At 49.3% G+C, this 27,864-nt stretch overlaps 1 protein-coding gene across 1 annotated transcript in view; it reads right to left on the reverse strand.

Moving 5' to 3' along the window:
* Positions 1-10,094: 10,094 nt before the first annotated feature.
* The window catches only part of NDC1 (NDC1 transmembrane nucleoporin), a 35,954-nt gene continuing 18,184 nt past the window's right edge, over positions 10,095-27,864 (reverse strand). Inside the window, exons 11-18 of the mRNA XM_072649519.1 lie at positions 27,187-27,348; positions 26,133-26,381; positions 24,546-24,667; positions 23,697-23,747; positions 20,767-20,830; positions 20,123-20,223; positions 17,199-17,359; positions 10,095-11,035 (exon numbers count right to left, since the gene is read on the reverse strand). Coding sequence (XP_072505620.1) covers positions 10,972-11,035; positions 17,199-17,359; positions 20,123-20,223; positions 20,767-20,830; positions 23,697-23,747; positions 24,546-24,667; positions 26,133-26,381; positions 27,187-27,348 — 974 coding nt within the window. The 3' untranslated portion in view covers positions 10,095-10,971. The remainder of the gene's footprint in view (positions 11,036-17,198; positions 17,360-20,122; positions 20,224-20,766; positions 20,831-23,696; positions 23,748-24,545; positions 24,668-26,132; positions 26,382-27,186; positions 27,349-27,864) is intronic.

A 27,864-nucleotide genomic window follows, 5' to 3' on the forward strand; every position in this document is an offset into this window, starting at 1 on the left:
CGAGCCCCGAGCCGGAGGAGCGGACGGGGGGGGGGCGGGGCGGGGCTCCGAGCCCGGGGGGTCCCTGGGCCAATCCGCGCGCGGGGCGGGGCCTGCCTGCCCGGGGGCGGGGAGGGGCGTGTCCGCCGGTCCTGCGGCGTGCGGAGTGTGCTGGGGGCGCAGCCTGGGGACCCCGACCGCACCCCGACACACGCCCCGGACTGAGGCGCGGCTGACCATCCGGGCGAGACGCGCTCTGGTCCCACGGGCCGCAGCCGCACTAGAACCCAGAACCCGCAGCCGTCCACCGCCCCCCCCGGGAGCCTTGCCCTGCCGGGCTCCAAGATCCCTCCGGAGACCACCGGGACGGGGGGCGGGGGGATGACGCGGGACTCCAAGTGGGAGGCCTGCGGTGCCCTGGTCATCCGAATCCAGGCCTGGCCGGACGCACCTCTGTTTAGCACCTACCGTGTACCTGGTACTACCCGGGCTGTGGGGCAAAGCCAGGGGAAGTCACGGGGAGGAGGGAGGTCACGAACACACGCGGAAAAGGGACGCACAAATGAGGCCGGCCGAAGCCCCGGGTTCCGATTCCGCCCGTGGGACCCAGGACTACTTTAGTGGAAGGTGAGAAGCAGGAGCCCACGTGCCTCTGCCGACGCACCTTCGCGGGAGCTGCCCAGACCCCTGCGGACGCATGCCTACGCTACCATGTCCCGTGGCATCTTTATTTGCTTAAGTGGTTCCCAGACCCTCCACTGATGTCGGTTTGGTCCAGAAGAACTCCCCTAAACTGGAGAATAGGTCCTCCATGCCTTCTCTCTCCCACCATCCCCAAGGCCTTCCTCCCTCTCCTTTTTCACACGCCCCGGGCTCCCCTTGGGTGACTTCGCTTCTCCTCCAAGGATCGGGGCTCCAATCAGGGCTTAGAACGTAGAATTTCAAAGCTGCGAGGATGGAGAAACCAGATATCCTGGTCTAACCCTTTCACATCCCAGAGAAGGAAACTGAGGTCCCGGACAGAAGGGACTGCCCAACTGACACAGACAATGTGGAGCTGAGCTGGGATTCCAAGATGTGCAGGAAAACGTAGGGGATGAGAGTAGACAATGCCATGTGATTTGTATCCCTAAAAAGGTTAAACACTTGTTAATTCACTGGTTAATTGATTTACCCCAGTCTCAGATCTTCCTGGGGATGAAATGGTTCTAGAGGAAGGGAAAAACCAGCAAACCAAAAGCAACAACCCAAGGATGGCTCAGCCCAGCTTCACTCCCCAGTCCTGTAAGACCAGGAACTCTTGGAACCTGGAGAGAGGTCAGGGTTAATCTTTAGACTCTGAGTCTCCAACTCCAAGAGCTCACCAAAGACCCCTCTCTCGGTTCATCCTTAACCCAACCCTTTCCTGCAGACTTTCAGTTTGACTACCCACTAGTTTACAGGTAAGGAAATGGAAAGGTTCAGAGGTCAAGGGACTGTCCCAAGGTCTCAAAGCTAGGAGACTGAAGAGTCATGACTCAACCCAAGAAGGTTTGTAGTCATTCCACTGTTGATTCCCAAGAAAGAACTCAATTTGGAAAATCGTTCCTAAATTAAAGACTGCATTGGTGCTGAAGGCCACAGCCCCCCAAGAGGCCCTACTCCTAATGGTTTATTTGAAAATTTAAAAATCTATTTTATATGCGGACAAACACCCTCAATTATAAAGCCCACTCAGGTTTTACACAAGCCAGGTTTGGGGGCCCATACCCTGAACAACCAGTACACCCCATTCCAGGTGCTCTTTTAGAGACTGGTTCTGAGCCCTCAGCCATTTGTGGTCATGGTTTATTTGGGGTATGCGAAAACAGAATCAGGTTTAATATAAAATTCACAGCAGGCTGCCTGCTGAAGACCGGGTTAAGATTTGATGGATAAAAAGAAGAGAGGGAACATACTGGTTACTGGAACCCTGCCTGTAAACTTAACTGCTCTTTTATAAAAATTCAAGGGGGAAAATGTACATGTGTTTCCCGGTCACTGGATGTATGTGTGTTTGAAAGCTATTCCCAAGATTTAACAGAACCCAAGCATCAGGGACTCTCCCAATTGGAAGGGATGCTAGGGGCATCTAGATGCTCTTTATGATAACAACAACGAGCCATTACCTAGCCTCGGCCTGCTGACCTCCCCTCCATCCAACCCATCTTTGTCTAGGGGCTTGATTCAAAAGGAGGCCCACAGGATCGTCAGAGCACAGGCCTGCGCCCCTGAAGCGTTGCTCCAGATCAGCGCTCTCCTGTGTGACCTTGGACAACCTCCCTGGGACTGTTATGACCTCGATGGTAAAACAAGAGAGGTCTGGACTAGCTTGCTTTGAAGGTCTCTCCCACTTCACAGAATCCAAAGTTGGAGGGTCTGATGTGAAGTCTCAGCTCTGTCACATACTTGGATAAGTCCCCCTCCCTGGGAGCTGTGAAACCAGCTGGTTGGCCTAGGTGAATGCTAAAGTCTCTTTTCACTTGAGATCCTACAAGAGAGCTATTCAGTGCTCAGAGAAGGAGCTACACTTCTGGGATTTCATATAGGTAATCGGGGTGGGGGGGGCCTTCATCGAGCTCCCCCTCTGTGCCAAGCAATGAGGATAAAAACACAGTATGATGGACCAACCAACTTATTAAAGACCAACTCTGTGCCAGGTTCTGTTCTTGGAGTTTGGGACCCAATGTAGTAAGAGTCCCTGCCCTGTAGCATTACGTTGTCCCACTGACTGCCCTACAGACAATCTTGATTTGAGCAAAGGGGGGCCATAGTGCACACAGCCCTGGGCTTGGAATCAGAAAGATTCATCTTCCTGAGTTCAAATCTGGTCTCAGAAGCTTACTAGCTGTGCAACCCTGGCAAGTCACTTAGCCCTGTTTGTCTCAGTTTCTTCATCTGTCAAATGAGCTGGAGAAGGAAATGGCAAACCACTCTAGTATCTCTGCCAAGAAAACCCTAAATGGAGTCACAAAGAGATTGAACAACAACAACAAATGAAAGAAAATCTAGGTAAAGATGAAAGATAAGTGAGGGCTGATGATTCATATCCTTGAAGAATTTCTTCTCAGTCAGCAAGCATGTACAAATTGCCTACTATGCGCCAGGCCCTGTGCTATGCATTGGAGACACTCAAAAAAGACATTTCCTGCCCTCAAGGAGCTCACCATCTACTGGATTCTCTCTACAAATCCCCTAGCAACCCCTCACCAGAAACTTTCACAAATACATTCAAACAGAACCTGGAGAGTGGGGAATTTCAAGTACCATTATCTCCATTTTACAGATGAGGAAACTGAGGTTTGAAGAGGTTTAAAACTTTCTTGCCCAAGGTCACACGGTAATGCTTTGCTGCTCTGAGATCTTGTCCAAATTGAGTGACCACCCACACCTCCCAACTGCAAATCCTCTTAAGTTTCTCACCTGCCCAGAGGCACAAACTGTTTTCACTTTTGTTGCTGTAGTCTTGGGGGAATGGCACATAGTAGGCACTTACACCCTTGCCATATGACTGGTGGATTCTGGTAACATTCCCCACACTCATCTTACCACAGGCTAAACTATCAATAATTAGGGATGTGAGCACTGTCCACATGGCTCAAACTCAACCTTGTACCCGTTGCCCAACCAATGCCCTGTGCTCTTACTAAATGACCGATCTCACAAAAATTAGCCTGTTTCCCCAAAGTGCAAAACTAGAGGCCATGGGGGAAGATGCAGAAAGGATTTAGCTTGATAAGTAAAGAAGAACTTCCAAACCGTGACAGCTGCACCCCCTTACAGAAGTAAAGAGGAAAGAGGGGCAACCCTATCCATGCTGCAATGGTCTGATTCTAGCTTACTCTCATTCTTCTAATCAAGCTTTTAAAAAGGATCAAGATGTAACCTTCTGAAGATGACCGGGGGGGGGGGGGGGGGAAGCCACGAAAATTCGGAGTGCAAGAAAAATGGACTGCTTCAGATTCTTTAAAGCCCAAGAACTGCATGTCCTCGAGGCAGCCCCAAAACACTAAACCCTTTCTTCCTGTTCTTTCATGACCTCCCAAGTGAGAACAGGGGGGGTCAAACTGACCAGTTGTTATCTGGTGATGAGTACAGCTGTCCTCTCATAACTCACTAGTTTTTATGGGAAATCCTCAGTGATTAATTTTAAAACTAGAATAAAAAAATTTTTAAGTCCCTTTGAATCTGAGAGAATCTTTGCCCCCGAATTCCAATAATCCACGATGGCTACTTCTTTCCAGGGCCTCACTAGGGGCCAGAATGAAGCCAGCTGACCAACTAGCCTAAAAACCCACCCCTTGGAGGGCTCATGATAGCAAACAATGCCTTTGGCTTGGGGCATTTCTAGAAACTCAGGTGTACTAAAGCTCTGTTTTCATCCTGCTTGGAAGTCTGGGAGATGTATACTCTCCCCTCAAAAGAAACAAAAGCCAAGTTTACCCCAAAAGAATACAGCACTGAAAAGAGCACAGAACTGGGCCCTGGAGACTAGTGGTTTTGAAGAAGTTATTTCCCCTCCTTTGTGAGATGAGGAGGGAGCACCTGGAGGATTTCTAAGATGCCTCCCAAGTCTGGTATACTCACTCTGGGGATGTCCCTGGCGGGTGGTCCCCTGTGCCTAGAATTCTGTCCCTCCTCGTCCCCTGCCTCAGCTTCCTTGGCCTGCTAGGTTAGTGCCTTCCCTGTACAGATCATCTCCAATCAATCCCATCTAAATGGTCACACAGCTGTTTTCGTGGATTGTGAGCTCCTCAAAGGTAAGGGATGGTTTTGCCTTTTTCTGTGTCTCCAAAGTTTAAGACTGGACCAAGTTCAAAGTAGATGCTTCATCGCTGTTTGCTGATTTAGCTTCTAAGGTCCTGAAGCTCTGACATTTGATACTCTTGGGTTCCTTCCAGCTCGGACACTAAGACAGAAATCCTAAGATGCTTCCCTGCTGACACTTCTCCCAATCCCACATTCTATGGCAATTCTATGGCTTTTATTAAAAGCTGGCACTTAAAAGCTTACAAAATGCTTTACAAACATTCCCTCATCTGATATTGTACCTAATAACCACTCTGGGAGGTGGGTTATTATCCCCTTTTCCCAGAAACTGAGGCTGAAAGAGAAGAAACTTGCCCAGGGTCAGACAAACTAGGAAGTATCTGAGGCTGGATTTGAACTCAAGGCTTCCTGACTCCAGGGGTCAGCACCACCTGGCTCTCTGTTCTCATCATTCTGTGATAGACCAGAATAGTGACATGTTGCCTGCCCTTCACGGTATCCATCGCTAATGGCCTCCAATTGCAGCCCCCCAGGACGCTCCAGTTTCCATCCTGGGCTCCCAGTTTGGACACTTTCTCCTCTGGTGGCTTCTGGCACAAACCTGCAGGGCTGCAGGTTTTCTTCTCCCAACAACTTTGAAATGGTGACCCCTGCTGGCCGTTGGGGAGCATGGCGTGCCCAACAGTCACCCTGGGCCAGAACTCCCGAGGCCTGCGGGGTCCCCTAGGCTGGCCGCGGCAACCCAAACCAGGTGCCCCATTCCGTTGCAGGGGAGAGACCCTCTGAGCCGCACTGGGGTTACCGCCATGTAATTGGGATGTTAGCAAAATTAAAAGCCGCCCTTTCCATTTGCTCATCAGTCCAGAAAATTATTTTAAATCCCATGCTCTCCTATTTTTAAAATGTCATAATCGCACACAAATGTTACAAGAGAAAAACAACGCAAGGGGCCTATTAAAAGTCAATCTTCCATAGAAGCCTCACATTTTCCAGAGGGAGGATCCCAAAAAAGCTGGTTGATGACAAAGAAGTGAAGAAGGTCCAGATCCCAGCAGCAAAGCTCTCCACAGTCAGGGAGGCTGGCATGGATTTCCCCAGGGAGGTTGCCAGACAGAGGAGGCCTTGATGGGCATTGGCTCCAACACCCACCCTGATATTGGAGGAGAAGGCAGGTTCAGAGGTGATCTGCTCAAGGTCAAACCCAGGTCTTCTGACTCCAACCAGATCCTGGACTCTCTGCAGGCTTCCTGCTTTACTGGGTTTCATTTGTGGAATAACTGGTTGCTAATAAAAGCAGTAAGTAGCATTTCTATACTGCATTTTAAAAGTCTGGCACATCACTTCATGTAAGCTGTCTTGTTTCATCCTCACAATCCTGGGAAGTGCTATTATTATCCCCATTTTACATTTTGGGAAACTGTGTCAGGCAAATGTTAAGTGTCTTACCCAGGATCACAAAGCTGGTTGTGCAGCAGGATTTGAACTCGGATCATCCTGTTTCCCAGGTCATGTAACCAGGGGTTCTTTTGCTAGTCCACAGCAGAGGTGGCACCTTCCCAGGGATGCCACCCTCAGGGGCTGGAGCAGATGGCCCCTGAGGTCCTTCCACTGTCCCTCTGTAGTTCTCCTTTTCCATGTTTGGACCTAATGGTTTCAAGCTCTATTTAGATGTGGGATCCTATGGAATCCTATGGAAGGTAGCAATGTCTGCTACTACTATTGCCCATTCGCCCTCCATGGGGCATAAGATAGTGAGTCACCCAGGGAGCCCCTCTTTAGCCTGAGTGCTGTTCTCCACCTCCACATCGGGTCCTCATGCACCCCCTGGCCAGGGCCTTGGTCCCACCAGGGCAGTGGGAGTTACCGGCTCTGGCTCTGTGGAAAGCAGGTTTATCGTTATGATATCCAGCCTTACTGGACAGCACCTTCCAGAAATATTACCCACAGGATGCACCCCTCTGATGCTGCCTGCACTTGTTAAAAGTGTCCTCTGGACCGGTCCTCACCATCTTCACAGGCTCCTGGATGTGCAGGGGAATGGGGTTGGGAGTATACATGCAGACATAGTCCAAGCACTCGGTCACTATTATTACTTTCCCAACATTCTACTGGTCAAATGGTGGCGGGGCTCCTTGTCCCACAGCTGGTCATCAGGTCCTATTTTGGGGCCCCAGTGATTCTCAAAGGCACAAAAGGTGGCAACCTGCACTAGTTAGGTGAAATCACAATGGATCGCTGATATACTTGAAGCTCGTGCCACACAAACTCAGGTAAAGGGGCTGTAGGGGGAGGGCTGGCCTGAAGACCTGGGGTCCACACACCCTCTGACATATACCAAGAGTAGAAGGACCCTCAGGGCAGGGCCCATTTCTCTTCATCTGGATCCTCAGCACCTGGCACACAGCTGGTGCTTGATCAATGCCTGTCAATGGACTTGGTAGATGTTCAATAAGAAATGCTTGTTTACTGACATGAGCTGTGTGGTCATGGATGAGTCGCAACCTCTCCAAAGTCCCAAGCAACTTTTGCAGGTTCTACGTAAGCTACAAACGAGTTCATTGCTAAGCTGCCTCTGGATAGAGTTCCATGCTGAAAGTCAGTCAGTCAACAAACACCTATTAAGTGCCTACTATGTGCTAGGCACTATGGGTGGAGGTGAGGATACAAAGAAATGCAAAAGCCTATCCCTGACTTAGAAAAACTTAGAGACTAATGGAGCTCCTCCTGTCCATGAGATCACAGGTCTGTCCCCCCAACCATGTGCATGTAATAACATGTAAACATGCACGCACACAGACATGAAAAACATGTGGGAGAACACAGAACGGATTTCTCCCAAACAACTCACACATGCTAACAATAGCAGTAGCTAGGCAGGCGAAATTCATGGACTCGCAGAATTTTCGGGAAGGGCCACCATGTGTCCCATTCTCTTCTCTCACTGGGAGCCCCTGGGCAGGCTTGGAGCTGGATAGAGCCTTGAGGCCAAGGGCAAACCCGAGTTTAGACCACAGACACCCCAGAGAGGGACAGGGATCTGCGCAGGATCACCTAACTGGCCAGAAGCAAACCTCTGAAGCCTCTCCCTGCTCTGAGCTAACTGACCAAGAGACCACAGAGCTTGGGGACCAGGGGCTGGAGGGTCATGCCAAAGGGAGGTGGTTCATCAATCTCATCTGAGTGAAGGCCACAGGAACTTAGCAAGCTCTGCATCCTCAGGGAGAATGGTCTATTTACAAATACTATTTGGCAAGAAAATGGGCCTGAGGGTGATGGGGCTGGGAGGAGCGGAGGCAGCTTGCAGCACCTCAAACCAGATTCAGCCCAGAATGCCGGTTGATTAACATAACAACTGAACCCAGATTATTATCCAGCCAGATTGGTCCACTTAAGGATAAAAGCCAAGGTAAGAGCCCAAGAACCTGGAGCCTTTTCAAAGTGTGTCTACCACTGACCAGAAAGAACCAGGAGTAACAGGCTCTCTTCACCTTGGGCAAGAACACCATCAGGGCTGAAAGGGAGAGGAGAAGCTGCCCAGGCAGACAGAGACGATGGTCAAACTTCCCCTCTGCACGGGGCTTTCATTTTGACAAGGGCCTCTTCATGACCTTCCAGGGAGCACTATCCCCCACCCCACAGATGAGGGAGCTGCAGAGGGGAGTGGACTTGCCCAATATCACCCTGCTGGGGCAAGTCGGACCGAGGACACACAACCCACTGGTGGCAGGCCCGGGATTCACTTGACTTCTGAGCTAACGCAATTCCCACTATAGCTGGGATTCTTAATCTGGGATCCATGGATGGGCTTCAGGGGGTCCTTCAGTAAAGTTGATTTCTCCTGTTATACTATGGACTTTATCTCAGGCGAACAGGATTCCGAGATGGGGACCAAAGGTTCTGCCACACTGGCTGCCAAGGGAGTCTGGGACACAAGAAAGTGAAGCATTCCTGTGCCAGTGTGAATTATGCTGCTTCCCCACTTAACGAAGGGATAGATGGTAAACGTACAGCCTTTAAATCCACACACTTCAATTAACAAGCCATTTAAAATTTCTGATTTGTTTGTTTTCCAACCTTGGGTCAAATGTTTATTTAAAAAAACTTTCAAGAGCGATAAATACAGGAAGATATACAAAAATAACAACTGAGAAACAAGCTCTGTAGCCACAAATTTGTGCCCAGGCCTGGCCAAATGATGGGCCAGCAGTTGAGGCTCCCCATTCCTGTCAAACATCCTTCGGAGTCTGTACCTCTTACAAAGTCAAGCCAGCATCACCTGTGCTGATTTTAGCAGGCTCCAGACAGGTGAACAGAGAATGGGATGATGTCAACTGACTTCACAGGAGGTGTGAGGGGACATTTAACAGTCTGAGGTTGAAGGGGAAAAGAACACAGCCTATTAAAAACAACCACCACTCAGCCCCTCTTGTCCATAGCCAGGATATCCTTTCCACTTGCGCAGGGGTCAGGAGCTGGTGTGGAGATTCCTAGGAATCATAGCTGGGCAAAAAGCCCCCATCCCAATTCTTCAGCACAGCCTGTCTGGTGAGAGGTGGAGGCTTCCCAATCTCCAAAAGACTTGTGCCAACGGGAGTGAGCTGAGGCCCCAGGCGTGCAGCACTGCATCAGACTTCAAATAAATGCCTTTACCCAGAGCATCCAGTGAACAGCAACATTAACCCAGTGATTCCAAACTTAAATCATCACATATTCACCAGCAGGATGGCAAGAGGTTAAATGGCATTATATCTATTTAATAGGGGGAGGCTGGGAGGTGTAAGATGACCCCATCACCTGTGATACCACTGGGAACAGAATCTCAGACTTTTGATGCTTCCAGCTCCCTGGACTATGAGACATAACCCAACCATTGTTTTTTGGCTAGCTGGAGTATTTGTTTGAGTCTAAGCAAAGAGGTGATGATATTCAAAACTCAACTTTCACATTAAAAAAAAAAAAGATCCAGCCCACATTAGTAATTCAACAGAGAAAGCAGGGAGAGAATCTGACAGGCTGAAAGTGGGGGCCTTGCTCACAAAGAGGGGAAACTTAAAAGGCCAGCAGGATTCACTTAACCTCGTGGTTTGGTATGTGCTGGCTGAAGAGAGCCCCAGGGCCTGGGGCTAAAGTGGCCCATCTCACAGTGATCGACAGCTGGGAATTGGACATGGCAGGGCTGGGCCAGAGACAAGAGACGGGTGGAAAGGGGGATGCAGCCATATCCAAAGTCAGTTCAACGAGCTCCCACCACTGACATTTCCAACCATCCCTGGAAGCTGCCCCATCAGCAGAAAAGGGGCCCCATCCCAAAGACAAGAGGCACATCATTTCTTGGCCAATAACTTTTAATTAAACAGCACAGCAGAGGTTGCTCTCTCTCTAAGGTTAGAGAGTTTTGCAAAGCAACCTGACACAATGAAAATCAGCTCCCAAAAATATCCCAGGAAAAAAGTTGTCCATGTTTGTTTTCTTTGCAAAATGTTCCTCTTTGTTTTAAAAACTTTACAAGTGTATTATGTTCCACTTTGGAAAAGGAAAGCAAATTCAGTCAGAATCAAGAAGATGTATGCTCATGCACAGCACATTCATCAGCAAATCACTAAGCTCAATTCACAGATTCTGGTCAATCGTTTCTCATAAAGCGAATGTTTACGTTTAATCTTGTAACTTAAGAAGTGAAATTTTCCACATTCCTGAATGTAAAGTTGGCATCCCTAAGGGGGGAGGCTCTTTTGGACAATCATGCAAATCGAATCTCTCCCCATAAACAAAAACACAACCTGACATATTAACAGAATATGCCTCTCGATATTCTCAGTCTTTCTGCACCCGTCTGCCACCTCCTCGTTGTGCAAAACACCTGGTGACCTTGGGAGACACAACTTCCTCAAAAGCTTCGAAGAGCTCAGACTTTCTGAGTGTCTGCTGCTGTCAGGGATGCTCACGGAGAGGAACAAAGACTTTATTATCCCCCTTCCCGGCCAAAAAAAAAAAAAAGGATTGGTACAAAAAAGCAGTTTTCTGTTATTCAGCTGAGAATTTCTTTCCATGATTTCTCCCATTAAAGTATAGTTTTCAAAGCAACCACTAGGACAAAGGAAGCATCTAATTAGTCCATTTTCTTCTGATCCAAGAATGCTGAGCATTTACTGTCCCATGTGCAGCAGTATCAGCCGGGTAATGAGCACAGTTTCTACTACTTAACTACTCTTTGAACTCCAAGAACTGCTGCAGTCTTTTCTGATGCTCAGCAGATGCCCGCACCGCGCTGAATGAGACACAAATGCGAAGCATAAGCGTATTTTACGTGAAGCACATTAAGTGAACCACACAACATGAAGTCAATACTGCTCACAACAATTAGACAGGCATCGAGATCTTGGTGAGTTCATCCCTCAGAAGAACGTGTCCGAGGCCCCACTGGATATCCAGGGGCAGCCCGGCCAAGCAGCCTGAGGAAGAGTGCTCACTGCACCCAGGGCGCCTGCCCTGCGGAACCTGCTCTGGACGCTGCGTTTCAGGCCTGGCAGTGACTTTTCTGGATTTTATTATTTGATTTGAACCAGACCCCTGCATTATCTCGGAGCTGCGGGTTTTCTGGATTGCCTTTCATGTAAGATCCCTTAAACCAAACTGTTTAGTTAGAACACAATGGTCACAGGAAGCATTTTCAAAGGTAACAGCTTCGTGGTTCAATTCCCTTTCCCTTTGAACCTAAGGATGGTTAATTTTAGGGTTTTTTCATTCTCCCCCAAATCTATCACCATATTAATACTAAGGCAAATCTCTCTAGACACTCACTGTGAAGCGGCCCTTTTATTAGCTTCTAAGGAAAAACAAAACCCAGCAAGAAACGCTTTGGTCCCTGAGGTTCAGCAAGCAGAGGGACGATGGACCAGCAGAAGGGGAGACCCGGTTTCAGACCCAGCTCTACCACAACCAGCCACTTGACCCTGGGCCAATCCCTCTCCCACATGGGGCTTCATCTTCCTTATCTGTGAAATGGTCCAGGAAAAGGCCACTTCGTGCTGCAGTTGGTGAGTCCAAATGCTACACCAGGGGAAACTGTCAATGTTCAAGAGCCACCAGCTTTTAAGGAGGAGGCACCTGCAAAGTCCTCCCAGCTCCTCAGGCCCGACCTCTTTAAGACTTCACCTAAGCAAAGTGCTCAGATAACTGAAGCCAAGCCTTTTAAGGAGCAAAATGCCTTCATTGTTTTACTGATAAAATGGACTGGATGCTTCCCTGTCATTTTACATGAGGAAGAGAATTGAGACTTTTCTAAAGATTCAGGAATGTTCAGAATAGCTGAATAAGGAAGAAGAAGAAAGTGCCCTGAAGGAACAGCTCAGAGCCCTGGGTTCAAATCCTGATTCTACCACCAGAGGTCACTTCCCTCCTAGGAGGCGAGGGCTGAAAGGGGAGGTGCACAAGTCTGCAGCCATCAGTGCTGGGTCTCTCCACTGAATGGCCTACACTCTAGCAGCATCTATCTGTGTCTCTCCCAGTTCCCCTGGATGCACAGCTTGCATGTGCAACAGGTGAGGACCTTACAGTAAGAGTGGCCTGGTCTGTCTCCCCAGGAGCACCGCTGCAAACACTCAGTGGCACCTCTTTGGGTCATTCTGGGTCTGTTCTTGCTTCGTCCCAGAGAAGTCTCACTGCCTCACAATTACCCCCTCTGCACTCATCGACACCGAGCTGTGGACAAGGAGACAGTCTTTCTTGGTTATTCTTCTAGACTTACTGGACAATTCTTTGACCATATCCTTTGACCTTCTGTATATGGGAAACTTTCCTGTTCTCAAATCTGCCTCACACTTTCAGCTTTTGTCTCTCAACCAGAACTCCGTAGGGTCCTTGAGGCCAGGGGCCTGTGCTTAATACTTCTCTGCATCCCTTTCACTAGGGGACACACAGATGCTACAGTCATGACAGCCTCTCAAAGAAGGGAAGCCAGAAGGGGACAGAGAACACCAAAATCCAGGGCCCCCCTTCCTAGTAAGGAAGGATTGCTGTCCTCACTGGAGGGGGCCTTGGGGAGTGGGGACCTCTGGCTGAGGGGGAGGGCAGACAAAAGGGAAGAAGGAACCAGGGGATGGTGGGAAGGAGAGGTTGGCTTTTTTCCCCTTAATTATAGAGATTTTCACAACCTTTATGATCTTGGCCACAAACAAGGACTAGCCTTGAACAGTCTTGAGAAGAGGTCTGGCATAAGAAGGCTGCTCACCAGGAGATAACTATTTTCAGTCACATTAACTCACAAAATTATCTACTTAGGAATGAAGGAGCAGCCCCTGAGGTCCAGAGAGAGGCAAGTTACTTATCCAAGATCAAATGGGATCTTTGTCAAGTGTCTAACACAGGGCTCCGCACAGATAAGATCCTGATAAATGTTCCCTTCCCCACCCTTTCCAAGGTCACACAGGGAGTCCATGGCATATACAAGATTACCAGTCTAAAGTTCCTGCCCCAAGCTGTCTCACTCATAAAGAATGTTCACTGGGAAGTGACAGGACAGTTTATACATCTCAGCTTCTCAAAAAAACCAAAACCTCCTTCTGGCATTTTGACTGGAATTATACCAAATCTATTCAATAATCTGGGTAAAATTTCTTTTTTACCATTTTGATTTGACCCATCCATGGACATTAATGTCCTAATTATCTCTATCTTCTCTTTCTGTCAATAGTTTGATATTTGCTTTTATAAATATCGCCTATGATAAAATTTGGCATTGACAGAAAAGTCAAGGTTTTAATGGTAAATAACATTTTATGATTGCCATATAATCAGGAACTAGAACATGTATAGAAAGGCATGTACGCCACTTAAGACCTGCCTCAAAAGATGTTTCTTAGCCAAAGTGAAACTATAATCACGTTTGAAACCTGGTTATTGGAACTTGCCATTTTTAGATGCTGTGGGACTATTAAGTGACTGTTCTTCTGAGTCTTACTCCAGGTATGGGGAGCAAGAAAGGAGATCCGAGCCTCCATTACACAATGCCAGTAAGCCTGTGAGATGCTGGTATGAACTGCACAGGTGATCTCAAGGGAAGGGTGGGAGAGCAGCTGTTCAACATGGGCTGAGGTGGGATTCTCCGGACTCAATTTCCCCACTGACACCTGGCGGACTGTAAGCCTGACTGAATGCAGGTGGATAATCTACTCCTGCCTGGAATAGACATGAAGTTGGGGAGATACTGTTTCCCTGCAACGTCCCTACTCTTGGTGGCAATTTCCTACAGTCAAAAGGTTTGTAAGCTTAATACCAGATCTACTAAATTATAGATTGTTGGTAGGGGTACATCCAATGCTGTCTAAAATTAAGCTACTGGGCTTAGGACTTTAGACCAACAACGTTAGAGTCCTTTAATTCTTAGTAATACTGTGGAGACAATTAGGCCAAGAGCTTGTGAAGTTAGCAACATAAATATTATCTGTGTCTCAGTTGGTTAATGTTTAAAAAAAAATTCTTTTGTGTTCCATATTGTAAGTGCTTTAAAAAGAAGTGTCACCTGACCAAGAGTCTGAATTGCTTTATCAGTTATAAACTGTGTTAAAAATAAAAATAAATGAATAAATAAATATCGCCTGTGTTTGCTTCCCAAATACTTAATGGTTTCTGTTGAAAAAGTTTCTCATCATGTTTTCTTGGTATAATCGGTCGCATGAAAGTCTGAATATTTTATGGGTTTCTATTTACCGGCACCTTAATGAACTCAATGCTTCCATTTTTTGTTGAGATCACTGTATTTTCTAGATATGCTACCTAGACATTGGTAAATAATACTCCATCCTCTTTGTTTTCTAATCTCTTTCTCCCGTGTTAATTAGGCTGAATAGTGCAACAGTTAAAGGCACAGCCTCAAAAGCGGAAAACCAGTCCCCTCTTTGACCAACGCTGGCTGTGTAAGTGCCCCCCTGGGCGAGTCACTTAACTGCCAAGTGCTCCAGGCAAGGTTGTAGAGGTTCCACCCTGCACTGGATGAGGCCTTTTCTCACCAGGGGACTCCCTATACAAATGAAGGCCCAGGCCCCATCCAGCTACCCAGGTTATCACCAACGCCAGCACTTCTAATACAATTTCCAAACTGGAATGTAAAGAATGCCAAACTGAAAGTCCCCAAACCCCTCTGAGTCTGAATCCTGCTTCCACCACTCACTCAAAAAGCACCCATGGGAAAGGGACTGTCACTGAGCCTCTCTTTCCTCCTATGTAAAACAGGGGTGAGAACACTTGCCCTGATGATTTCTCAGGGTTGTGAACCCAAGAAGGAGCTCCAGAAATGGGTGTGAGGATCTCCCACTGAGAGGGTGAAAGTGACTTTCAAATCTGATTGACGGGCAGGCTTCCATTTTTACACAGGCCATAATGGGGACTTTGGGTTTCAAATATTTTATTTTTATCATCCCTCCAGCCCTGTTCTATGTGATGGTCACAAGTGAATGCTCAGTTCTGCCAAAATCTTTCCTACCGATGACAGCACATGGATTTTTAAAATCGTCCTCCCAGAGTGATCTCAGATATGCGCAGTGGGCAGAGAGCTGGCCTTGGTGGGAACATAACCTATCTCTGAGGCATCCATACCCAGCTGGCTGGGACCCTGGGCAAGGCTCTTACAACCTCTTGGACTCTCCTCTAAGAAGAGAATGAGCAGACAAGGGGCCCAGTGGAACGGGAATTGTCACAGGTCTGACCCAGAAAGGACCCTGAACCTGTGCCTGAGTCAGAAGGACAAAGTCATTAATAGCCTGCTCAGTGCCAACTGACAGCTATTTGACTTAGTGCCTGGGTGCAAGCCAGGGCCAACTGAGACACCTCACTGTGCCAGGGAAACAAGCCTGGACCACACACGTGCTTGTGTGTATGTTTATACGTGGTATATGTGTGTGTGTTTAGTGAGTGTGCTTATGCATAGTGTATGTGTGTTTACATGTGGTACATGTGGCGTGTGTGCGGTGTGTATGCTTGTGTGTAGCATATGTGTACATGGTATGTATGCTTGTGCATAGTGTGTATGTGTGGTTATATGTGGTATGTGTGTGCCTGTGCCTATGTGTGGTATATGTGTGTGGTATATGTGCTCGTGTGTGGTGTGTGTGTGTGTGTGTATGGTGTGTGTGCTTGTGAGCAGTATGTGTGCTTATATGTGGTATGTGTGTATGGTGTGAGTGTTTGTGCATGTGTGGGTGTGAGTGTGTGTGGGTGTGTTTGTGAAAGAGCTTATGATCCAAGGAGCAGCCTGAAGAGGTCAGTGGGATGAGGCTCAGCTCCGTACCTCCAGGGGAGAGGAACTAAGACACCAGAAGTGCTAGGCCCTGCGCCGGCAAAGACCCCCCTAGGGCCCCTTATTCTTACTTTAACACCTATTCTGTTATTGCTAATTCTGATGACCTGGGCTTGCTTTCTCCCTTTTCTGACTGCTTATGTTTCGTCAATTTTATTAGTCTTAAAAACAACTCTTGTGTTTATTTATTAATTCAGTATTCTGATACTCTTAACTATTTGGTTTGGCTTCTTCCTTGTTATTATCTCTTCCTTGTTTTTCTCTGGAGGAAAAAGCATGAGATCACAGAAAAGCAGCAGCCCTGGGCCCAGCCTACTCTCCCTCAGCCTGCCCCCTCCTCTCTGCACCTAGCTGCATGTGTGAAAAAAAAGGAGTGTGACAGTGGTCACTAGAGCCCCTCCCAGGGCCACTCACCCTGAGGGCCTCCTGATATCCCTATCTCACTAGCCAGCACCAAGGCAGGACTCAAGGGAGAAGAGCAGCCCCCCCACAGAGGACACAAGCTCTCCTTAGGGGTCTGTCTCTAGCCATTTCTAGGATTCACCAAGGAGGGCTCGATGTACTGCCACAGCACCACCACGTACAGATGGGACTCTCTGCCCTGGTCTGTGGGCAACGGTAATGCCTTTTCAAAGGGCTTTTCTCAAATGGTCAGGGAGCTTCAGGGCTGAGTTTTCTATTGTGTTTTTAAGGACAACCTTCCTCTAGCAGTTTGGGGGGTTACAAAGCACCTTCAGCTTCCTTTCTCTGAGGGCTGCATCCTCAGCCTGGCACCCAGTCCCACGGTCCCCCCAACACTTCTCTACTCTCTTCCCCTCTACTGTGGTGCTTCTCACCTCCTCTGGCCTTCCTTATTGGTCCTGGGCCTAAATCATGAGAAACAGGGCTCAAGGCAGTGGCCGTCCTTGACACATTTAAGTTCAGTTTTATCCATCCTGATGATTAGACTTTATACCAGAGTCTTACTCTAGGTTCCAAGTAGGGTTATCTTGATTCATCATGAAGGTCGCCCTGCCTAGCTATGAACCCCCATAATTCTCAAACGAGCTGCATGGACTCCAGATGAGCGCCAGGCCTTGAGGAGCTGCTGGAAGGCTCCCATCCAAAGAAAGGGAGCAGAGATTCCAGACACACTTACTTGAGATGTTCCCCAAAGGTGGTAGTTATCCGGTATATGGCAGTTTTCAGTGATGCACGGAGAGCAAACCTCAGGGTCTTATAAGAAGTGTCCACAAGGCTTCCTGAGAGCCTGGGCGGTCTGCTGGACGCGTGCGGCATCTTGAAGTGCTTGTCAACTGCCTGAAGGACAACAGGAAGTTGGCTGGCTTAGAACCAATTACTGAGGCCTACTTCACAAGATCAGATTCCATCTGGGCCCTTGAGGCAATTCAGATGAGAAAAAGGCTGGCCAGTGGCAGGATGCCTTTGGCCAGAGGAGAGAATCATCTCCTTCTGGGATGTGCACTCTCGGTCCTGAGCCCTGCACTGCCTTCTCAGGCTCCTGGAGTGTCTGCATCAGCTTGGCTTGTCATCCAGGGCACAACCAGACTGGTCACTGTCCTATGCACCCAGAAGCCTGCCTTTTGGCATCGATCCACAAGCATCTTTTAAAGCAGTCATGTGCCAGGCACCTTAGAGGCTGCATGTGTGCACAGGCTGATAAGTGTGTGAGGCAGGGTCTGGGCCTCGGACCTGGGGCCTTGCCCCACATACACCTGGATGCCCCATGGGAGAGCAGGCAGGTAGGCAAGTGTTATCACAGAGCAAGGCCAGAAGCAAGCAATCAAACCACAGGGCAGATCCAGCAGCAGGATCTTGGGACACCCCAAGAAATGGGTTTGGATCCCCCAGTGACTCTCAGGAGATGCTGGGCCATGGCAAAGTCCCTCATATCCCTCAGCATCAGTCCCCTCCTCTGTGACTGGGGACAAGGATCCCCAGAGCCCTCCTCTCACTATGAGGCCCATATGGGTACGCTAGTGATCAAGTGATCGTCAGAGCCCCTTAGCCCCTTGGACAGAGTGAGCGCACAGCACAGGAGAGAAGCAGACACCCCTCGGTGAGGGACCGAGCCCAGGGCCAGCTTCTTCCTGTGGCCAGAAGGAAAGGTGGCAGCACCCAAGGTCAAAAGCTACAGACAGCAGGGCCAGGATCTCATTGTCACTCCCTCAGTCCTGGTTATCCCGCGTGAGCACCATGGGTACCCCACAGCGGTCCCGCCATCGACCTTCCAAGGTCTGTGCCCAGTTCCTTCCACTACTCACCTCCCATGCTCTATGTTCCTTTCAGAAATCTCAAATTGGATGTCCAGCAGACATCTTAAGTTCAACATGTCCAAAATAGAACCCAAATCCTTCCTCCCACCTTCCCTATTACTACAGAGGCAGCACCATCCCCCGTTCCATAGGCTTACACCCCAAGAAACATCCTTGACTCCTCCCTCTGACCCGTGACAGCCCACCTGGCACCAAGGCCTATCAACTTCACCTTTGCAGCATCTCTTGAATATGCCTCCTTCCATCCTCTGATAATGCCCTCATTCTGGTGCAGACCCTCATCCCCTCACCTCCAGGCCATGGTAGTAGTTGTTGGGGGGCCAGGGGGCAGGGGTATTCGCTTGCCTCCAGTCTCTCCCCTCTCTAGCCTATCCTTCATTCTGCCACCAGAACAACTTTGCTAAAACACAGGTCTACCTGTGTTACTGCCCCCTACAGTGACTCCCAATCGCCTCCAACTCAGAGACAACATCCTTTGCTCAGCCTTCACAGCCTTCATGACCCAGCCCCCTCCTCCCTTCCTCGACTTCTTATACCCACCCTCAACACCTCCTGTGACCCAGTGACACCCTTGGGCTGCTCCACCAACAAGACTCCAGCTCTGGGCTCTGCCCAGGCCTGGAAGGCTCTCCCCTCTTCTGCTCCTTGGCCTCTCTGGCTTCCTTCAGGTCCCTTCCACAGGAAGTCTTCCCCCGTTAATGATCTATTAATTCGTATGTAACTTGCTTGTCCATATCTGTTTGCATGCTTTACACTGAGAGTTTCTTGAGGACGGGAACTGTCTTTTGCCTCTTCTTGTATCCCTGGTGCTTGGCACAGCACCTGGCACAATGTTTGCTGAGTGATGGGGACACTGAGAAGCCGTGTGGCAGAGAGGATCAGGAAGACAGCCAAGCCACACTGGCTGGGACTGTGGCTAAATCACCTACACTCACTCTGAGGGCCCTAGGGCACAGAACAGGCACTGCTCCTGGTGGACATGGGCGAGAGTTCCATGCACAGCTAAGTCTGTTCCAAACCAAAAGGTCCAGATCATTGACACTGCACTTTAGGGGTTCCCAAGCACCCCATAAGGGAGGGACTACAAATATGATTTCCCCATCTGTAAAATGGAAAAACTGAGGCTTCATGAGCTGAAAGAGATGGACCTCGAACACAGGTCACCCCCATGACACTGCCTTCCCACAGCCACAGGCACCTCCCCAGTATGGACCCCCACAGCAGAGTCTAAGCCCTGGGCCTGCATTAGGACACAAGGAGGTGGCACGCACAAGAGCTAATTGCATCTTATCTAAAGGCTGCCCAGGGGGAAGGAGTATAGGGCCAAGAAGGAGTCGAATGTCAAAGGAATGGGTAACCACAAAGCGGGGGGAGGCTCAACGACAGCTCTAAATGAGGTAATTTTAGGTTACAGCCTAGAATTCCTGCCCCCATCAAAGAGTGACGGTTTCCATCTCCACTCCTCACCTAAGCCCACAGCCAGGGGTTCATTCCCCAGTTAAGATATGCAGACAGAGAGTACAAAGACAAATTGGGCCACCACCCATCCCTGCTGGGGGACCCCAGACAAGTCCAAACAGAGAACAAGTGGGAGGCACCTACGGGCAAGGGCAAGAAGGCCCCTCCTTGGCCGTGGAGCTCGTTCAGATAGATCTTGTGGCTTGTGGACTAGGTGACCTTGAGGAGGTCACTGCCCTTCTCTGAGGCCCAGAATGACCCCTCCCAATATGACCTTCAGTGCACAGTTTCTGACAGCATGAGGCAGAAAGCCACCTGTGGGTCTTACCTCTTGCAGCACCAGCAGAGTGCTCAGGATGGTGGGGAGCGTGGTCTGGACGACTCCAAACCTGTCTTCAGTAAATGATGCTGCTACCAAGTGGGACAGACCTCAAAAGAGGGACAGACAGATCACAGGTACTAATGAAATCCAAATGAAAATGCTATTTCCTCCCTCGGTAGCCCCCAAGGTGTGCCGAGTCTGGGCACAGGGGCCTCAGCAGGCACCAGATCTGGGAGGACAAGAACAGAGGTGCTTTCCCACCATCCACGAAAGGAAGCCCAAGGGGCGAGGTGGGGCACTGCTCCCCCACCCAGGATGGACAGACCACAAGTCTCATCTTGCTCCATCTCACCCGACCACCAGAGAAAGAACTGATGGTGTCTGAATGAGGATCCAAGTGTACTGCTTTATGTTCCTTATTTTTCTTGGGGTTTTGGAGCCATGGTTTCTTTCACAACATGACTAATGCAGAAATGTGTTCTGTGTGACTGAAGATGTATAAGCCCTTATCAAATCGCTTGCCTTCTCAATGACGGGGAAGAGAATTTGGAATTCAAAATTGTAAAATGCAAAGGTTAAAAACTGTTTTTACACATAATTGAAAATATATTAAAACTTTAAAAATAAAAAAAAAAACAACAACACCTTACCTTCTAATGCCCAGATGTGCATTTGAGCATCTGAAAAAACTGCCTGGATAGAGGCCTCTGGGTGCTAAAAACAAGGAGAGGCAAGTTCACTTTGGAGGTGGCAGCAAACAGACATCAAGCTCTCACCCCCCACATGCAGCCCAGACCAGGCATCTGAGGGAAACTGAGTCTCAGCTGCGGAACCCTGGCAAAGACCCTTCCTGTGTTGGCATCTCTGCCCTCTGTAAAATGAAAAGTCTCATCTGGGGGCCTCCAAAGTCTCACTCATCTCTAAAACTCTGAGACTTAAAAGTCAAGTTCTAAGATGGATTTTTACATATTTACAGTTTTAGAAAAGTCGCCCTGCAACGCACTGTGTCCGTCAGAAGGAGCAGCAGTGATAGCGCCCCTCGGCCTTGGCCCCTAAGAGCTCAGGAAAGAGGAAAAGGGCCCGTGGGTACAAAAGATTTCAGCAGCTGTTTTTTATGATTAACTTTTTTCTAACAAAAATCAATTTTCTTTCCCCTCAATCCTTCCCCAAAGACAAAAGCAAGGCCCTTTAACTAAAGAACATTATCTCAACCAGGTGTGTAGTGCGTTTCAAGCCCTGGTGCTCTGGAGCTGTGACCAGACATTGCACTGGGGCCTTTATCATGGTGATGCTTTAACAGAAATTCTTCTAGCTCTGCTCATTTCCCCCGCATCAGTTCACACAAGTCTCTCCAGGTGTTTCCAGAACCATCCCTTTCATCATTCTTCATGCCACAATAGTTTTCCATTACATTAATGTGCCACAAAGAGCTGCTACAAGTGCCCTCTTCTCTCTTTGATCTCTTTGGGGCTGGATTTTGTTTTTTAGGGGGCAGGTGGGTGGCCCAGTGGACAAAATACCAGACCTGGAGTCAGGAAGACTGGGTTCAAATCTTGCCTCAGTTACTTATTTCTTGTATGACCTGGGCCAAGTCACCTAACCCATCTACCTCAGTTCTGTCATCTGTAAAATAGGGAGAACAGCACCTGCTTAATAGGGCTGAGGTAAGGAACCAATTTAGCCAACCTCAGAGTATGGTCCAAATGCTACTATTACTACTGTTAAGTGCTACTGAATGAAGCGAGTCCACAAGAACTTCTCCTTCTGGTTCAACTCTCCATGACCCTTCTGTAGGGTTTGCCATTTCCTTCTCCAGCTCATCTTACTGATGAGGAAACACAGGCAAACAAGGTGCAAGGACCTGCCCAGGGTCATCCAGCGATGAAGTGTCTGAGGTTGGGTCTGACCCAGGGTCTTCCTGACGGCAGGATGGAGCTCTGTGCACTAGGGCGCCACCTAGCCCAATTCATACACTGCTGTTCAAACAGCTTGGGACGATGGCCATCATCTACATCGCCCATTTCTACAGCGTGCTGAGCATTGCATAGAGCTTTACGCAAGAGATCTCCTTTGCTCCTTCTCCTCCCCTGGGATAGAGCCCAAGGCAGTGGCTGTGACTGACAGAGAAGCGACGCCTGACAGCAGACAACTATGCGCACTGGTCCCTAGGGTTTGTCTTCTAATGGTTGGAGGAGAAGATGGTGGGCTTACAGGGTGAAAAAATGGATTGTTGTTAATTAATCACCTTTCACTTTTAAATTAAAAAGAAGGCCCAGGAACTGGAGCAGGAGTCAGGCCTATGTTAGCTCAAGGTGCAGCCCCTGCCTGAGGCATCAAGAACACACCATGCCTGGCTCCCTGGGTCCTGCCAAACACACTCTGTAGGACCCATATCCCCACCCCTCAAGCCTACAGCATCCTGGCCAACTCAAGCTCACCATCTTTTCCCTATAAGCTCCTCTGCTCTCCTACCTGAACACCAATTCCCTCTGCCTTCCTGAGACACTGAGCTGGGGTTAGGCACCCCCTGCCATCCCCAGACCCAACCAAGTGTTCCCTACAGTAGGCACTCAATCAGTGTTTGCCAATGGCGATGAGTATATAAGGAAAGGTCTTAAGCAGCTCAACTATGAAACCATCAACTGAGTGCCCTGCCCTGACGGGGAGGGAGGTTGAATGCCCCGAGATCCCACCAAACCTGAGAACTCTGGACCTGGAGGGCACACCTTGAAGCAAGCCTGGCATCAAACCTGGCATTTAACACATAGCCACAGAAAGAAAACTTTTGGCTGTATTAAAAACTGAGCGCCACTCCCTCCTTCTAGCTCCCCCCACATTCTAGGCAGCAGTTCTGTTCATCAAGGATTGATTAATGCAAAGCAGTCAGAACCCAGAAAACAGGGAGACATCCTCCATCTGCAAAGGGATTGATTCTCCTCTGGTGTCTGGAGCTTCTGGTGCATGGGACCGTCCTGCAGCTCAGCAGGCATCATGAGCTGTCCATGACACCCATTCCAACTCGAGTCCCCTTATACTTCCTGACTGGCCATGGAGGACTGAGCAGAGGGACACTCCGGGAGGCTGGACAGGGAGCCTCGGCTCTGCCCTCCTGGCATGCCCTCCATGGAGAGGTGGGCAGGACAGTGCTGAGAGCCAGGCTGCAGGCTGGCTCCGCTCCACCATACCCTACCCTGCTCCCTTCACTTTCCTCATCTGTAAAATGAGGGCCTTGAATGTTATGACTCCTCGGTATCCCTGACACCAAAGTTCCTGTCTGGACATTCTCTCAGCCCTCCAAGTCCTGACATTCTGGGCCCTAAGTATTCTTCACGACTCTTGTGGCCTGGGCACCCTGGGCAGTCAGCTTGGGAAAAGGCATGGACCCCTTGGCAGAAGCAGGTTTTTAAATGCATAAAATACAAAGGAAACAATTAAACTGAAAATGTCATTAAAACAGTAAGGAAAAAAGCTGCCATGGCAGACAATGGATGGACAGAGCCCCCTGGTACCCAGGCTCCAACCCATCCCCTGCCCTCCCCTCCCCCACCTCCCTACTCCCCCCACAATGCTGGGTCCTGACCTTGCTGAAGAAGTACAGGATGAGCACACGCTTGGACAGGAAGCTCTTCACCTGTGCGGGGAAAGAGACAATGACAGGAAGAGCCCAAAGGCAGCACCTCTGAGTAGGTGATTGGGGCAGTGCGTGGCCTCGGCCGCCCCCCTTCCACACCTGCTCAGACCCCCACCAGGCACCGGTGACCAGGAACACAACAGTATGTGAGCAGCACTTTGCTACAAATGCCCGCCAGGGTGCCCCAACCCCCCACTTTGGGGCTCATCCAGTCCCTCCCTGTCACTTGACAGATGCCTTGCCCAAGGCTACGCAGGTACTTCGTGGCAGAGCTGGGATCTGAACCCAAGACATCCAAAGCCAGCACTCTTTCCACCAAACCTTCCTACTCCATTTAGACCAATGCCTCATTCTGTAAATTGGAGCACCAAGAAGGGCATTTCCTGTTGACTACCAATCCCCACGTGATCTCTGAATATACCCCTCTCCTGACTCGGCCAGCCTCCTCAGCTCTCCCTTCCAGACATCCCTGCCAGGGTCCAAGGCTCCTCCAACCACCCTCCCGGATGACTAAAGCTCTCCACGGGGGAGGCAGGTGGGACTCCCAACCTTTTGTCCCCCTAAGAAGCTGCCAGACTTGCTGGGGGCCATACTGGGGGATGGTGGCTCGTGTGACTGAGAGGAAAAGACAGCATGGTAGTTAAGATTACATAGTCGGGCCTTTCCGTGCCCAGATCACAGCCTTGCCCATGACCTGCAGTCCTCTCCAGGGAGAGTCCTGGTGCTCCCTGCACAGCACAGTGCCCTCCATGGACTACAGAGCCTTGTGGGCATGCCCGGTCACGCCCTCCAACCCACCTGTTCTTGTTTACTCTGCAGCCACGAGTACAACTTCCTGGGTGGGTCTCTGCCTTTATGTCCAGCCCCACAACTAACAAGGGGAGGTGACAAAGGGCTCCGCAGCCCATTGCTCTGCAAGTCTAAGGAGAGAAGGGGAGGGAGGTGTTGGGCTGATTAAGACTGCTATAGAGTAACAAAAATGCAAAGATAGACAGTCGGTGCTAATTAGGCCCTCCATCCCTAGAACAGGCCCAGTAGAAGGTCCCTCCAGTAAAGGCCTCATTTCTAGAATTTATAGAGAACTGATCCAAATGTATAATCATACAAGTCATTCCCCAATTGATAAATGGTCAAAGGATATGAACAGGCAATTTTCAGAGGAAGAAATTAAAGCTATCTATAATCATATGAAAAAATGCTCTAAATCACTATTGGTTAGAGAGATGCAAATCAAAACAACTCTGAGGTACCACATCACACCTATAAGATTGGCAAACATGACAGAACAAGAAAATGATAAATGCTGGAGAGGATGTGGGAAAGTTGGAACACTAATTCATTGTTGGTGGAGCTGCGAGCGCATCCAACCATTCTGGAGAGCAATTTGGAACTATGCCCAAAGGGCTACAAAAATGTGCATACCCTTTGACCCAGCAATATCGCTACTAGGACTATATCCCCAAGAGATCATAAAAATGGGAAAGGGTCCCACATGTACAAAAATATTTATAGCAGCACGCTATGTAGTTGCCAAAAACTGGAAGTCAAGGGGATGTCCATCCATTGGGGAATGGCTGAATAAATTATGGTATATGAATGTAATGGAGTACTATTGTGCCATAAGAAATGATGAACAAGAAGACTTCAGAGAGGCCTGGAAGGACTTATATGACCTGATGCTGAGTGAAAGGAGCAGAACCAGGAGAACTTTATGCACAGCAACAACCACAGTGTGTGAGAGTTTTTTCTGGTAGACTTAGATTTTTGTAATAACACAAGAACTTCTTACCAAAAAAAAAAAAAAATCCCAATGGGGGATCTCAAGGCAAAATGCCTGCCACACTCAGAGAGAGAAATATGGAAGTCACTCACATATTGTAGCAGATCATGTTTGTGTATGTGTATGTGTTTGTGTATCATGTTCTGATTTGTTATACGATTTCTTTCATTTATCTTAGTCTGACTACATAGCATGACTATAGTGAAAATATACTCAATAGGAAAGTATATGTAGAATCTATACAGAATTGTATGCAGTCATGGGGAGGGAGGGGGGGAGTGGGGGGTAGGTGGGGGGGATAAAATCGCAATTGTATGGCAGTGATTGTTAAACATTACAAAATAAAAAAAATTAAAAAAATAAAAAAAAAAAAAGGTCCCTCCAGGTGGTCTCTGCCCAGACCCTTTGTTCTCCTCCTGGGCCCCCCATCCCCAATTAGAATGAAGCCCCTCTAGGGCAGGGCCTGTCGGTCTGTCTCATTGTATGTCTGTAGGCCCAGGGCTGGGCACGCTACTGGGTCTAGAGTAACCACGTAGTAACTATGCACTGACTTGGCCACTAATAAAATGTATGACAGAAGGAAAGGAAAGCCAGCCAGCGCTCACCTGTAAAGGAAGTCCACAATCGGGGGCCTCTCCTCCTCAGCTGGGGACTTGCAGGGCTCTCGTATGCAGGGGACTTGAAGTCTCCTAACCCTGCCATTCGGTTCCCTACGTTGTCCCCAAAAGGAGAGCCAAGCAGGGTGGGAGCATCAGGAGAAGTAAATTTGGAAGAAAAGAGGGATGCTTTCACCAGCGATGGCATCAAAGCCTTCGACATCAGACTGGCCTTGGGAGTCTGAAAGGCAATTTCTTCTGCAAAAAACAAACAAACAAACAAACACATCAACCTTAGCAAGCATTTCTCTGCCCGAGAAGTATGCTATCCACAGACGCCCATACCCCTACCACACGTTTTTCCAAAGCCACCTCCTGTATGGCCTGGGTTTTCCTCTTTACAAGTTCAAGAGAATCAGTTGTAGTGCACAAACATGAGAGACCAGAACCCAGAGAAGCACCAGGAACACCCACAGAAACCTGGGGAGACTTTGGTGAACCTGTGCAGAGAGACATTAGAACCAGGGGAAAACGGATATGCTCACAAGGATATGAACCCCTAGAGGCTGCAGACCTCTCCTCAACCCACAGACTACAGGGAATGCGAACCTGATAAGCTTCCTGCCTCCAGAAACAAGAAGAGAAAAAGGAAAAAGTGGGAAGGGGGAGCATAGCGGGGTGGGCGGGGGGTAAGGGGAGAAGCACGCCCTGGTCTCCAGGCCTCCAATCTCAACACTCTGCTGCCCTTGAACCCCTGAGCACTCATTAGCATCTGAGGATGAGTGTAACCCACAGGACACCTCTTTCCGATGCAGGGCCCTGGCTCTTTGGCCAGTCCCCAGAGAGCAAGCCTCACCACTGGCACAGTATCTGGCAAGCCTGGTGTGTGCTGCCCTACTGTGGGACCAGGAGCATGCCATTCAAGCTCTCCAAGCCCCAGTTTCTCCATCTATAAAATGGGGCTAACAGGCACACAAGAGAGGAGGGGGGACAGCGAGGCAGCCCATAGCCTTGCTAGTGGGGAGGGGAACAGCCAGATAGCCCAAGGGGTATCCTGAGTTACCTTCTATCACAGGAGGCTTTTTCAGCTCCATGGGGCTGGGCGGGGGCTTCACTCGTCCATTGGTGGCAGCAGCTTCTTGGTACATCACAAGTTTCTGAGTCAAGTCATTTAGCAGAGTCAAGCACTCACGAGATATGGCCACCCAGTTGTGGGGGTGCCCCCCTAGAGATCAGACAACAGCCTTAACCCCCATTGCAACGTGACAGAGATAAAGAAGGGCAGGGTCTCAGAGCTAGAAGGGACCCAAGATCAGCTCACCCAGCCCCCATCTCCCCTGGAATCCTGTGGACAAAGCCCAGACTAGGGACCCCCATGCCTCTGCCCCTTCATTTGTCCGCACTCTGACCTCAGGGGCCAAGCTGAAAGAGCCAGAGACCCCACACCACTCACATCCAGGCTTCCTCAGGCTCAACATTCCCACTTCTTTCTACAGACCCCCACAGGGTCCGGCTCTGGGGTGCCGGCTCCTTGCCAGCTGCCCTCACTAAAACGTGATGCCCAGAACTGGACACAAACTATTCTGACAGCAGTAGAGGGGGGGCCTGGCAGCATCCTGGGATTGCCAGCCATGTGGCCTGGCCACAAGAAAAGACTCTTTGGGTTGCCAAGACCCACTGCTGACTCCTAGGACTACGAACCCCTTTCCATGTTTTTTCCACACACATCAATACAGGGCTT

Source organism: Notamacropus eugenii, chromosome 2 (genome assembly GCF_028372415.1).
Source record: "Notamacropus eugenii isolate mMacEug1 chromosome 2, mMacEug1.pri_v2, whole genome shotgun sequence".
NCBI lineage: Eukaryota > Metazoa > Chordata > Mammalia > Diprotodontia > Macropodidae > Notamacropus > Notamacropus eugenii.